At 32.4% G+C, this 12,236-nt stretch overlaps 2 protein-coding genes across 4 annotated transcripts; both read right to left on the bottom strand.

The window, feature by feature from the left end:
- Positions 1-4,035, bottom strand: LOC145933789 (pyrimidodiazepine synthase). 2 transcript variants are annotated; one of them, XM_083033781.1, is made up of 7 exons: positions 3,905-4,027; positions 3,245-3,403; positions 1,645-1,802; positions 1,403-1,567; positions 1,192-1,324; positions 908-1,023; positions 1-516 (listed from the first exon to the last, which is right to left on the bottom strand). In XM_083033781.1, the coding sequence occupies exons 1-7, from the start codon at positions 3,936-3,938 to the stop codon at positions 397-399; spliced, it is 885 nt and encodes a 294-aa protein (XP_082889907.1). In that variant the 5' UTR covers positions 3,939-4,027; the 3' UTR covers positions 1-396. The 2 variants fall into 2 exon arrangements, with proteins under 2 accessions (XP_082889907.1, XP_082889908.1); XM_083033782.1 differs by lacking the exon at positions 3,245-3,403 and having other exon boundaries at positions 3-516; positions 3,905-4,035.
- Positions 4,036-4,420: 385 nt separating this feature from the next.
- On the bottom strand, positions 4,421-11,801 carry Med23 (mediator complex subunit 23). Of its 2 annotated transcripts, none has more exons than XM_083033399.1 (12): positions 11,652-11,801; positions 11,430-11,489; positions 10,802-11,046; positions 10,585-10,717; positions 10,260-10,442; positions 9,498-9,785; positions 7,159-9,304; positions 6,570-6,809; positions 6,163-6,322; positions 5,755-6,042; positions 5,293-5,499; positions 4,421-4,765 (listed from the first exon to the last, which is right to left on the bottom strand). In XM_083033399.1, exons 2-12 carry the CDS (start codon positions 11,472-11,474, stop codon positions 4,627-4,629), a joined length of 4,074 nt encoding a protein of 1,357 aa, XP_082889525.1. In that variant the 5' UTR covers positions 11,475-11,489; positions 11,652-11,801; the 3' UTR covers positions 4,421-4,626. The 2 variants fall into 2 exon arrangements, with proteins under 2 accessions (XP_082889525.1, XP_082889526.1); XM_083033400.1 differs by having other exon boundaries at positions 9,498-9,782.
- Positions 11,802-12,236: the final 435 nt, after the last annotated feature.

Below are 12,236 nucleotides of genomic sequence, written 5' to 3'. Positions count from 1 at the left end.
GAATGTAATTACAGTTAATAGTGTATGAAGTATCATATTTTTAATTACATTTAATATTAAATTACTTTATTTAAATTAGAGCGCATTGTATAAGCTATTTTGTATTATAATAGTTTTAACTAAATTTTATAAGCGTTGCTATATATGCAGTATAATGTATAATATATTTAAAAAAATAAGACAGAGTATAAAAATATTAAGTATTAATTATTAAATATACAAAATTGAACACGTACGACGAGTGAAATGCAATAAGGAAGAGTTATTCGATGTTAATACTATTTTTATATTATCGATGTTAATATTATTTGAAATGTTAATACTGTCATGTTATTATGTCAATTAAGTAATTCTGTTTATTCCCGCGGCATTTTACAATATATTACGTAAATACGTTTAAATGTCGTAATCAACGTTTCCCGCTCTTGAAGCTTCTACAAATTTTGCAAACTTTTCATACGAGCATTTGTGTTCCTCGACAAACCACTGATTTTTCATTTCATCCAACCAATCCATCTAAAATAGAGCAAACAGTGATAGATGATTAATTTTCTTAAATGTGAATGAAAAATTCATCATTAATGTAATTTTGTGCTAGAGGTAGAGATATATTAAATTGTAAATAGATTCAGTGTTAAAAAAATGAAATTTTTCTCATTAACAAATTTATTAACATTATTTAGATCATTTACTAAATTATACAAATTATCGGTAGCTCATAAAAATTATTTAATAACATTAACAATTTAGTTTCATATAAGAGAATTATATATTAGATGGCGTAAAAGAAATGAATTTTCAGAGAAATGTTGCTTGTGTTATGAGCAAGTCTTCAAAATCAAACTGTAGAGATGTTTACTTAAACTGATAAATATAAATAATTATATTAAATGTTGTATATACTTACAAGATTAGGAAATCTCTCCTTGTCAAGACTTGCACGCTGCTTGTAAAGTATAGTCAGAGCCTTTGCACGCTCAAACCAAGGCCACATTAAAATATCCAACATACCAGGATTATTTCCTAAAATAAACATTTTATATAAAATAAAAAAGTTAAAAATTAAAAATAAATATTTTACAAGACATAAATTTACTTGTTGCTTAGAGTCAAAAGAGTAATAAAGAAAATATAATTGAAAAGAGGTGATCACAAAGAGAGAATAAAAAGAAAAAATAGAATTCTACAAACCTCCAAAAAATGGTGTCTTCCGTATACCAAGCTCTTCTTCAAATTCTTGTAAATTGTCCATTGTCTCAACTAGAATCTCTTCAAACGATCTCTTATCCTTGTTATATATGCAATTCGTAAAAATATTTATAATCTGTAGGTAAAATAAAACCAATTATTAAAAGCTGTTACACTCCTAAAAAAAAAAATCAATGTCATTATATTAAAATACCTTAGAAAAATGATCTAATAACTCTAAATCATGACTTTTTGTTTCATCGTTGTATAAAGGAGGCACAGGATATTTTTTATTTAAGTAGTTTGCTATTTCAACAGAATCTGTTACCACTGTTCCATCTGCGTCTACGAAAGCCGGTACTTTGCCCTCTGGATGAATCTATAAAACAAAAGTATTGTACAAACTACATTTTTTTTAAACTACATTTGTCAGTAAAAAAATAACTCGATTCATACCTGGAAATACCAGTCTGGCTTATTCTGCAAGTTAATATTGACAATGTTGTGAGGAATCTGTTTTAAAGTAAGTATGAGTCGTATTCTGTGAGCGAAAGGACAATATTTCATACTGTACAAACGCGCTTGACCCTTCACTTCCTCTGGCTTTTTGGAGCCTGAAACAAAAATTAGGAGAAAACTCAATATGTGTCTTTGCTATGTGATACATTTATCTTCTCTTCTTCTTCTTCTTCTTCTTCTTCTTCTTCTTTCTTCTTCTTCTTCCTCTTCTTCTTTTTCTTCTTCTTCTACTTTTTCCACTCTTTATTGATAAATAACTCAAAGTTTTATAATTTGTTAGTGGCTGTATGGACAGAAAGCTATTCTACCAAATCTATACAATTTTAATCTCTTTATTCCTCAGAGATAGCATTCTCAGTTTGTCCTTTATGTGCAAGATATACAATTTTGTTCTTTAACAAGGTCTGTGAGAGCTAAAGTCTCTGCGGGAATTCATAAAGATGACAAATTTCGTTGATATTTTTGGAGACAATGATTTCTATATCATAAGACGACCAGAACTTTTGCAGTGTATATAGAGACATGTGAAGAGGTCCTTAATAAAATTTGCAGAGAGAATGAGTAGTAAATCTCACATAGTGTCCTGTTTCCTGTCTGTTTTGAGGAACATCCATGTAAAATATTTTATGGTCCTCCATAAGATATTTGCAATAAAAGAGAAGTCAGCTGAAGAACTGGAGAATTTCTTGTTTCATCCGCCAGATGTAAACATTTTATGGCAAGAAATATGAATTTATTATGAAATAAAATAAAGGAAGAGATTAAAATATCACAATCCATTTTTTTTATTTTGTATACCTAGAAGATGAGATTGTGGATAGAACATATTTTAGGAAGAAGAAGCCTATTTGAATTCATAAATATATTGAGAATTATCAAAGATATTAACAATATCCACAGATAAGTAGATAATATAGTATCGATTATGAACCTAAATTTTTCTAATGAGGGTGCCTAAGTTATCATGATATGATTTCATCCTTCTAACTCATCCAAACTGACCGAAAGGAAGAACATTATTCAATCCACCGATTGAGATAGGATAAAATTAATTTTTCAAGAACTTTTAAGAGGCAAAAGGTGAGATATCGATCGGAATTTTCCTGAGATATTTTTTTTTTGGAATCATAAATACCAGGAAATGGTACAAAGATTCAGGAAACTCCAGGAGCCATTCTCTCCTCTAATATAGAATTAAAAATGTTAGTAGTGTTGAGATGAATTATTCTGGCAGCAAAGAGATGATCTCGCAATTTGTCTGATCAATCTCTGGAGAAGACTTGACCTAAACTGACTTAATAACAGATTTCATTTCTTTCCAAACGAAAGAATTTTCAAAGATTTCACATGTATATGCTCTGGATATAACGCTGGAAAGCGCATAGGGTCTATAATGCTTCTGATATTTGCTGAAATTTCATGATTAGAATTGATCAAAGGAGGGGAATAGATCTAAAATATGTTTTTAAAATGTTTGGCAATTTTCCAAACATATGAAACAGGGATACGCTGAGAGAGCTGCAGAAAAATTTCAAACCTTGATGTTTGTTTTTGGCCTTTCTAAAAGCACGCTTTGCAGCAGCTTCTGTGCTCTTCAATTCCAAGAAATTATCATAAGTTAAGATTCTTTTAAAGTTACGTAGTGCTTTTCTTCTTTTATCTGCTGCCTCCTCACATTCCTCATTCCACCAAGGGGCTAAAAAAGAAGTGCGAGGATGTCTTGTTAATTTTTCTCAGTGCATTGAATACAAATTCAAAGAGTTGCTTTTTTTAATGTAACTCGTAAACACATATCAACATCACACTCGTGTCTTTTCTCAACAAGAATTGAGATGACTGACAAATTTGAGTGTAATGTCAACATAAACTGTTTGCATGTTTACTTCCTAAGTTTAATTCTATAAAATAAGAACTGTCAACTGTCAAATCTTTTGATTAAACAGTTGACATTGAAAAATGGTCGCTACAAATCTGATAAAACACGCTTAAATCACAACCATGACAGATATAAATGCTAAATCTATAAAGAAAGGTTGTTGTAGACCTGGACGAGCGTTGAAAGTTGCAAAGTCATAGTAATTGAATGACAGATTTGCAAGGAAGAAAATGTGACACATATGACAGGTGCTGTCAATTTTGTGAATAATATATTCTACGTTAAAAAAGATATTCTCTCTCGATTATCAAAAAGATTTACCATTTGCCCGATGCGAGGAATCGGAGGAACTCATTTAAATAATTTTTTGATCGATTGATATTAGGTCGTAATAAATTGAGCTCGCTAAATTTTGCAATTCAACGAAAATTTTCGCTTGCGATAAGAGCGCCATCTCTTTATCTTTATAAGTAAAGGCAACACATATACATAAGGTTTTTTTAATTTATAAATTTTCTTTTTTTACAATTATATTTATATCAATATATGTATATTATATAATGTTATTATTATATATATAATATTCTATACATTATATATACATATATATAATTGATGTATATTTTAAGATATAATTTAAGATATAATTGATATAAATGTATATTTTATATTTTTATTTATTTATATTTTTTATTTATTTTATAGACATTATATTTATTGATATATATTTTAAGAAATAAACTGAATGAAATGAGATAGGATAAACGAAAAGTGCATAAGTTTAGTTGAAAAAAAATAAATCTATAAATCGAAAACTACATTGAAAGAAAAAAGCAATAGTCAAACACACATTTTATTTTTTTGCGTATACAATCGATTATATCAAGTATACTTTTCGTAAAATAATAGAAATATACATTTCTTATATACTTATCTTATATTTCGCATAATAATTCTACTTTGGAATGACCAGATTGATATTCAATCCAAATAGTAAATTATACACGTCATGGAGTTATTTCTGTTGTGGGAACAATTGTGTCTCAGGATGTATGAATTTTCTCTATATTTATGTGAGCGATAAAACGCAGCCTCATTTGCAATGCAGGCCTCAGTCTTCGTATAATACATTCCACTTCGTTCTTCATCATATCACCAACAAACATGTACTTGATGTGATATCTATTGTAATCATTAAGGAAGACACGTATATCAATAAAAAAGACACATGTATGTGTATTGATCTGATCCAGAATGTTTGATCTGATAATAACAATATTAGAAAACAAGTTCTGATATCTCCCGAGTGTAATTTTATAGATTATTTTTAATTTTATAATATAACTTTAATTTTATTTCAATATCAATATATAACGCCGTTACTACTTTATATGTATCTTTTACAATTTTTTGATTGAATATATATCAGATAAAAAATAAATAATAAAGATATTTGGCGAAACTTGTTAAATGTTTAAATTTCAAAATTTAAATTTCAGACTAAAAAAATCTAGAATGATATAAAATGCGCCAGTTTTAAATAATATGTATTAAATTTTAATTTTAAAAAATTAAAAATAATCTATAACAAATTTCACTTGGAAGATATCAGATCTCGTTTCCTAATATATATATAAAATATTTTGAATTTAAAATTGAAAAAAAATATATATATTATCCTAATATTTATATATATATGTAAAGGATACAATAAATCACAAATTGGATCCATATAATTCAAATGTGATTGAGCGTGGTCGACTCGTTCCAACATCTCATACAGAGACACGGCGAGTTCAACTACACAATGTGGTCGTTCGGCATTAAATCTTGCTAATGTAGGGCCAATCAAATGGCAAGCATAAATTAATTGTTCTTCGCTAGTCACAACTGGCTGCAGTTTGTCTTTAATGAACCTGTATAAAAAGAAAATATTTTTTCATTAATTCATAATACAATAAGAATATAACACGCGAATATAAAATAATGAATGTAAATAATGCTATAATAGAATTTCTATTTTTAAAAACTAAATAAATAATAAATAGAAAATTAAATAAAAATAAATAAAAATAATTAAATTAATAATTAAATAAAAATAATTAAAATATAAAACAATAAAAAATATTAAACTTGTTCATTATACATATATCTATGGAATCAGTACTTACTGAGGCATTGTTGTGATCTGTCCTACGCCTGCATGATGCCATACTGAATGTGCCAATGCGAGCATGTAACTGTATTTATTTTCTAATAAGCTGTTATGCGTAGTGTTGAAATTAAACATCTGGAATGGCGTAAGGTTATTGTAATGCCAATTAACCAGACCGGTACTGCTGATGGTCTCCACTAAACGATCATGTAAAGCTGACCAATAACATTCTGGCAGCGCTGCTAATAGCAAACCAACGCAATTTATCCACAAATGTATCTCATCTGATGGGACAACAGTGTATCTGTGTATAGAATAAAAATAGATAAAATTATACATGGAACATATTCAGTATTTGTAATCGTACTGAGAGATACGGTAACATGATTGTAAGAAAATTTGAGGATAAAAAAAAAATCAGTACCCTTTAGCAACAACGTCCAATAAAGAATTAGCTACTAAATTTGCAGCAACCGGAAGAGCCATAAGTTCCACACAGGTCACATATAACGCGTGTGCAGCTGGATTTGGAAATTCGTTGAACCTCCAATCAGTGGCAGGAAAATGAGCCGTACCAGACATTGCTATAACATATATAATGCTCCGTTAAAATAAGCCAGCTTTCTATGTCTATGTCTCACATTTATATAATTCCATCATTATTAAGAAAAATTTAAAAATTTCTCAAAGAATTCATGTTAGTAATGAAAATAACTTTTTATTCATTTTTAATCTTGGAAAAAATCAAACGCGAGGAGCTTCGTATCTTTTCCAGTTTTGATAATCAATGATAAAGTAAAAAATACAAATTGTTAATTTTGGTTGCCTTACTTTCCACGATCCTTTGTACCAGGCGAATGTAATAATCTAATTCTGGTATCCATTGCATCGCGTCGTCGTATGCAAGCGTCATATATTTTTGATAAGCCTCGGAAAGGGCCCATCCAGGTGCTCTGATTTCCCGCAACGATCCCAAAACGGCGGACACCAATCGACGTTTCAGCATCGGTCGATCTCGCAATTTCCTCTCGTAATAATGCAACGTGTTGTAAAGATATGTGACTGGCCGATCTGAAAATTATTAATAAAAATTCAAGAAAAAAATTTATAAAAGTTAAAAATTTTAATGTAATATATAATATATTTATACTTAATACTATATATATTTTTATAATTAATAATATATATATTTATATAATTATATAAATATAATATATATTAATATTATATTAATATTATATTTATATATTATTATATAATATAAATTAATAAAAATTAAATTAATAAATCATAATTATTTCTGATTAAAAAAAATATGCGCATTATCAAAGAAAAAAAATCTATTTCCTTTAATTAACAGTAGTAAAGCGGGAAAAGGGAACACTTGAAAAATGACGTTAGCTTATTGTTGATGACTCACCATGAAATTTGTACAGACAGCCCAAATGTTCCAATAGTATCTCCAAACTCTTGATAACAGGCGGTATCTCTAGATAGCGATGCACAACTATATCGAAAACTGGTAGAAAACGCAGACACACATTTCCAAAATATACGGGTAGACTTTGATACTGATTAGGCCCGCCGCTAGTCTGCTCCATGATACCTTCAGGTGCGAACTTCTCCGGGAATTTCTTGTGAAAGGCGAGATGTTTCTCGTGCCAATTGGATTGTTTCCAATGCTCCGGCGAGTTCTCCTTGACAAATTCTTGCAGTCGATTTCTAAACTCAGCTGCCTTCAACAGCAACAATTGTATGATGAAGAAACAGACTTGCGCCTCGTTACCCTCCTGGGTCCTCAGCGCCAGGCAGAGTATCAGTCTGTCGATAGTCACTATGTTGTACTTCCAGATCATGTCGTTGATGCTGTCGACGCACTTGTTGACGTGCTGACCCGCGACGCTGTTCGCGAATTCGAACACCAGGTAATCGCAGAATTTTCTAAGATGAGCCGACAGCGCTCTAGCGCCGATCCGCTCGAGAATCTTGTAGGCAATGGGACTTATGCAGTCGGTCTTCAGTATCATCTTCCACAGGACGCATAGGAACAACGGCGGCGTTCCAGGCACGGAGAAGTGCGCGATGATGTCGTTCTCGTTGCTCATGGACGACCAGTTTCTGTACTCCTCCTCGACCGCCTTGTTAATCTGCTGCTTGTTCTCCTTCGCTATGCTGTTCTGCTGGAAGAACTCGCTCAACACCGGCGGGAAGCACTGCAGGGTGTGATTCGCCCAGGAATGCGGCGTGTTTTGCATGATGGTGTTCAGCAGTTCCTTGCACCATGTGCCACTGAGACTGTCCACACCTGTACCAGTTACATGCATAGATCGTGCTAGTGTCAGCACCAACGCCCGATTGAGCTCCTCCGATTCCGCGGACACGAGGGTCTTCGGCTCCGACAGAAATCTAGATAGTTGCGGTTGAACTTCCGCCGAGCCCAGACCGGTGATGAGTCGCAGAGCCGTGCTCTCGACGCACAGGTGAAGCTGCGTCTGATTGGTCTGCGGCACCGCCGCCAGGCTGTGAAGGTGCGACAACAGCTGAACCCTGTAATGCGGCTGGATGTGGTGCATTCTGTAGCTGAACATCTCCAGCAGAGTGTACAGCGTACCCCAGGATTGCGATTTGAAGACTGTGGGCAGTAACTGACTGATGAATCCCTTGATACCAAGACTCTCGATCTCTGTGTAAACCAGTAGTCTGCTGTAGGTTTCGACCAGCGCCGGAGCCAATGCCATATTGCTCTTGGATTGCGCCAACTTGATTACATGCGTGACGATGCTGTGAATCAGACTCATCTTGGAATGTACAGTCAGCGAGTCCAGGATAGACATTGAGAGCGGGGTCGTCGGTCCGTTCGCCAGCGCCGCGTTGTTCTGTAAGGTCTGCATAGGCTGCTGCTGCTGATTCTTCTGCGTACCCAGAATAGTATCGACCAGCGCCGCCATCGGTCTACTGAAGTATTCTTGATTCGTCGAATAGGCGTTGCACAAAAGCGCGATGCGATAGTCCGAGCCCATGCAGAGAGACGTGTTCGGCATAACTAGGTGTTGCAAGAACTCGTGATGGACCTTCAGCGTGTGCGGTATAGGTCTGTGAATGTTGGAGACCGGTTCGGATTGAGCCTTCTTCAGCAGGTGTATCCATATACACGTAATGGCCATCTGATGGGTGCACAATGCCTGAGTATAATCCGGGACGGGTAAGGATTCCTTCTCCGGATAAAGAAGATCGTACAGTTTCAGTACAGGCAAGAAATTCGACAATGGATTACGTTGGATGCTGCCGGAGATAAATTGCAGGAGGACCCACATGAGATGATCCCTGCCCTTTCTCAATTCTCTGCCCGCCAATTTATCGTGTATAGCCATGACGATGCTCGGGAAGCACGCAAATTGAAAGAGGATGAAGTAGATGAGCTGCGAGGATAAGTGCAACCAGACCCAATGATTAGCGACTGTCCCGTCCGTTCCTTCCGCGGGCAAAGTTTCATTCTCGGCCCGTTCCATCGCGCATATCACTAGCTCTACCAGTTGTTCTTCCAAGACGATGCATCGTTGCTTATGCTGTTACACGAATAAAAATGTATTAAGGTCATTATATACAATTCTAATACATATAACTTGAAAAATGCATTCAATGCAAAATCTCGTGTAAACATATTTAATTTTTTCTTTCATTTTCGTCTTTCAATCATTTTTACATATCATTAGCGTCTAAATTTATATCCGATATATACTTTCACTCTAGCAATCTTACCTGTTTTTGTAAACCAAGCATCGAACAAACCATATCTCTGCTATATGGTTGCTCTAGAACGTATCGAAGCAATTCTGTTTGAGGCTTGAGTAAATCTGGATCATAAGGTAAGTTTCCCTTCAAAGAAAATTTCAACGTAGTAGGATCTAACAACCAGGGATTAATCAAATGATCTGCATATCCTGTATGTTCAACTACTGGTAACATCTTTGAGTGTCCTACTATAGATACCATTTGTGCAGTATTTCGAAAACTTTCAACAAAATTGGAGAGTAATTTTGCAAGCTTCTGGAACAGACGTATATATATATATGTAAAATTAAGCAGTAAAAAAAAATTTTTTTTTTCGCAAATTTTATAAAATATTTAATGCATTTCTCGTGTATAATATAAATCCTCTTCCATCTTTATTCAATTATTATTATAAAAAGAATAAATCAGTTTATCTTGTTAGTAACAAAGTAGTTATTTAATAATTCAATAGAAATATTTAATATTGTATATATAATTTTTCAAAATTTAGTTTATTTTTGTTTTTTGTTTTGGATTGTTGTTTTGGAAAGATTGTATTGATTTTAGTTTATTTTAATTCTATATTCGAGTTTTGTTGGAATATATATTTCGAAAAATATTTTTATGTATGAGCAATCTTTAATACAAACCGTTATATAATTTAGAAATGTGATATTCATAATAATATTTAATATTTTTATTATTTTAATATGTAGTAAATTTGATTACTTATTATTTATTATTACTTACCCAATGAGGCCAGTTTTTGCTATCGGGATAAGCTTTCTGTATCTCATTGACAATAAAATAACCTGGCAATAAACACGCATTTCTATCAAAAATATATTCAATAACGTTCTCTAAAGCTTTTACTTGCGGTTGTACCGACGCATCTAATCGAGCTGGTATAGTTTGTGCTTTTTCTTTGCATCCCTGTGAAAAACAAGATATAAAAAATGAGTATACTTTTGTAAGTAATTTAAATATTCAATATTTCATCCAGATTATAGTATCGAGAAATATTATGCATGCACATTGAAAATGGCAAAAACCATTTATTAATTGATAAACCTACTTTCATGATCTCTCTGACTCCTTTATAATCAACACCGCCAATGATATGTCGAATGAGAACAAAGCATTCAACCCAAAAATTCTCCAACTGATACTGCAATTTATCACAACTCAAAATACACTCGCATACTAATCTGAAAAAATTCACAAAAGACAATTTAAGAGTGCTGGGAAAAGAATGAATAAACAAAGAAAATTTCATTTATCTAAAAATATACCTAGCAGGCAAAAAATTGGATTGCACTAAGTTTTGTAACAGAGACAACAATAACTGTAATCGTCTATGGTTAGTCATAGCTGCTGCCATTGAAAGAAACTGACGAACAGCAGCTTCCTGCTGTTCCTTTGTTAATCCAGTCATGACTCCTTTTAGTTCGTTTTGCCATGTTGTTATTTTATCACTTTCATTGTTAGGGTGATGAACGAGGACGCAACTAAATGCTTCCTCTATCGCCTCTACTTTCTGAAACATAATATACAATATATAAACAGAAAAAAATTAGGAAATTATATATATATATATATATATAATTTCTTTTTATTATCTCTTGAATCTCTTTATTATCTCTCTCAAGAATCTCTTAATATTATATTCAAGATTTCTTTGGAATTCAAGATTATCTCTGGAATCTATTATCTCTTTATTATCATCTCTCTCAAGAATCTCTTAAGATTATATTCAAGATTTCTTTGGAATTCAAAATTATTTCTGGAATCTCTATTATCTCTTTATTATCTCTCCAAGATTATATTCAAGATTTCATAGCAAAATTATAAATAGAGAGAAAATATATATACATACACATATCCCTCATATCTAAAAACAAAATATTTTTCAACACTTACCAAAATATCATTTACTATACTTGCGATCTGAGTTTCAGTGCTCATCTTAATTGTACATATCTGTAATCGCACAAAATTTTCATTAATAAATAAATATCATGTCTTAAAAAATCGAATAGATAATAGATATATCAAGTGAAAATCGTAAACTCTTTTCTTTCTTATATACTGTTTAAAAATAAAATTAATTAATACATTGTTAAAAAATTAAAATATATTTACCAATCACACCTATCTCAAGATTTTAGACTCAAAACTATCCCAACTATTGAATTATCCCGATCGTCACTTTAATCACAACTTCGTACTTCGTATTTCGTCATACTCCTCTTTGGTTATACTTTAAATAGTCGTAATCGTTAAGGCCGTATTACATTACGGATTGTGTAATAAGGCCTTAAGGCCGCAAACTAATCGACCAATCACAATCAAGTATTCTTGCAAGGCAGTAAAGCCTACGTAAGAAATTGACCAATCACAGTTGAATTCGAGGAGAATAATCGACTGTGATTGGTCAATTTCTTACGTTTACGACCTTACGACTCTATTGTAGACTAGGCTTATCAGTGGGTCCACAATAGGTGATTTAAGCCCTAAGCCTTAAGAAATTGACCAATCACAGTCGAGTTTTCTCCTCATACTTGACTGCGATTGATCAATTTCTTAAGGCTTAGAGCCAGTTTCACCAACATCGGTTAACTTTAACCTCCAGTTAAACTATATGTTTGTCTCTTTTTAATGAACGTATCTGAAACGAGACAAAGATATAGTTTAACCGGAGGTTAAAGTTAACCGACGTTGGTGAAA

The sequence above is a fragment of the Prenolepis imparis genome, unplaced genomic scaffold (genome assembly GCF_030444845.1).
Source record: "Prenolepis imparis isolate NDT839.2.m4 unplaced genomic scaffold, iyPreImpa1.0 SCAF_3, whole genome shotgun sequence".
Taxonomy (NCBI): Eukaryota; Metazoa; Arthropoda; class Insecta; order Hymenoptera; family Formicidae; genus Prenolepis; species Prenolepis imparis.
Note: the sequence above shows the minus strand (reverse complement) of the source record. Positions and strands in the feature narration are given on the sequence as shown.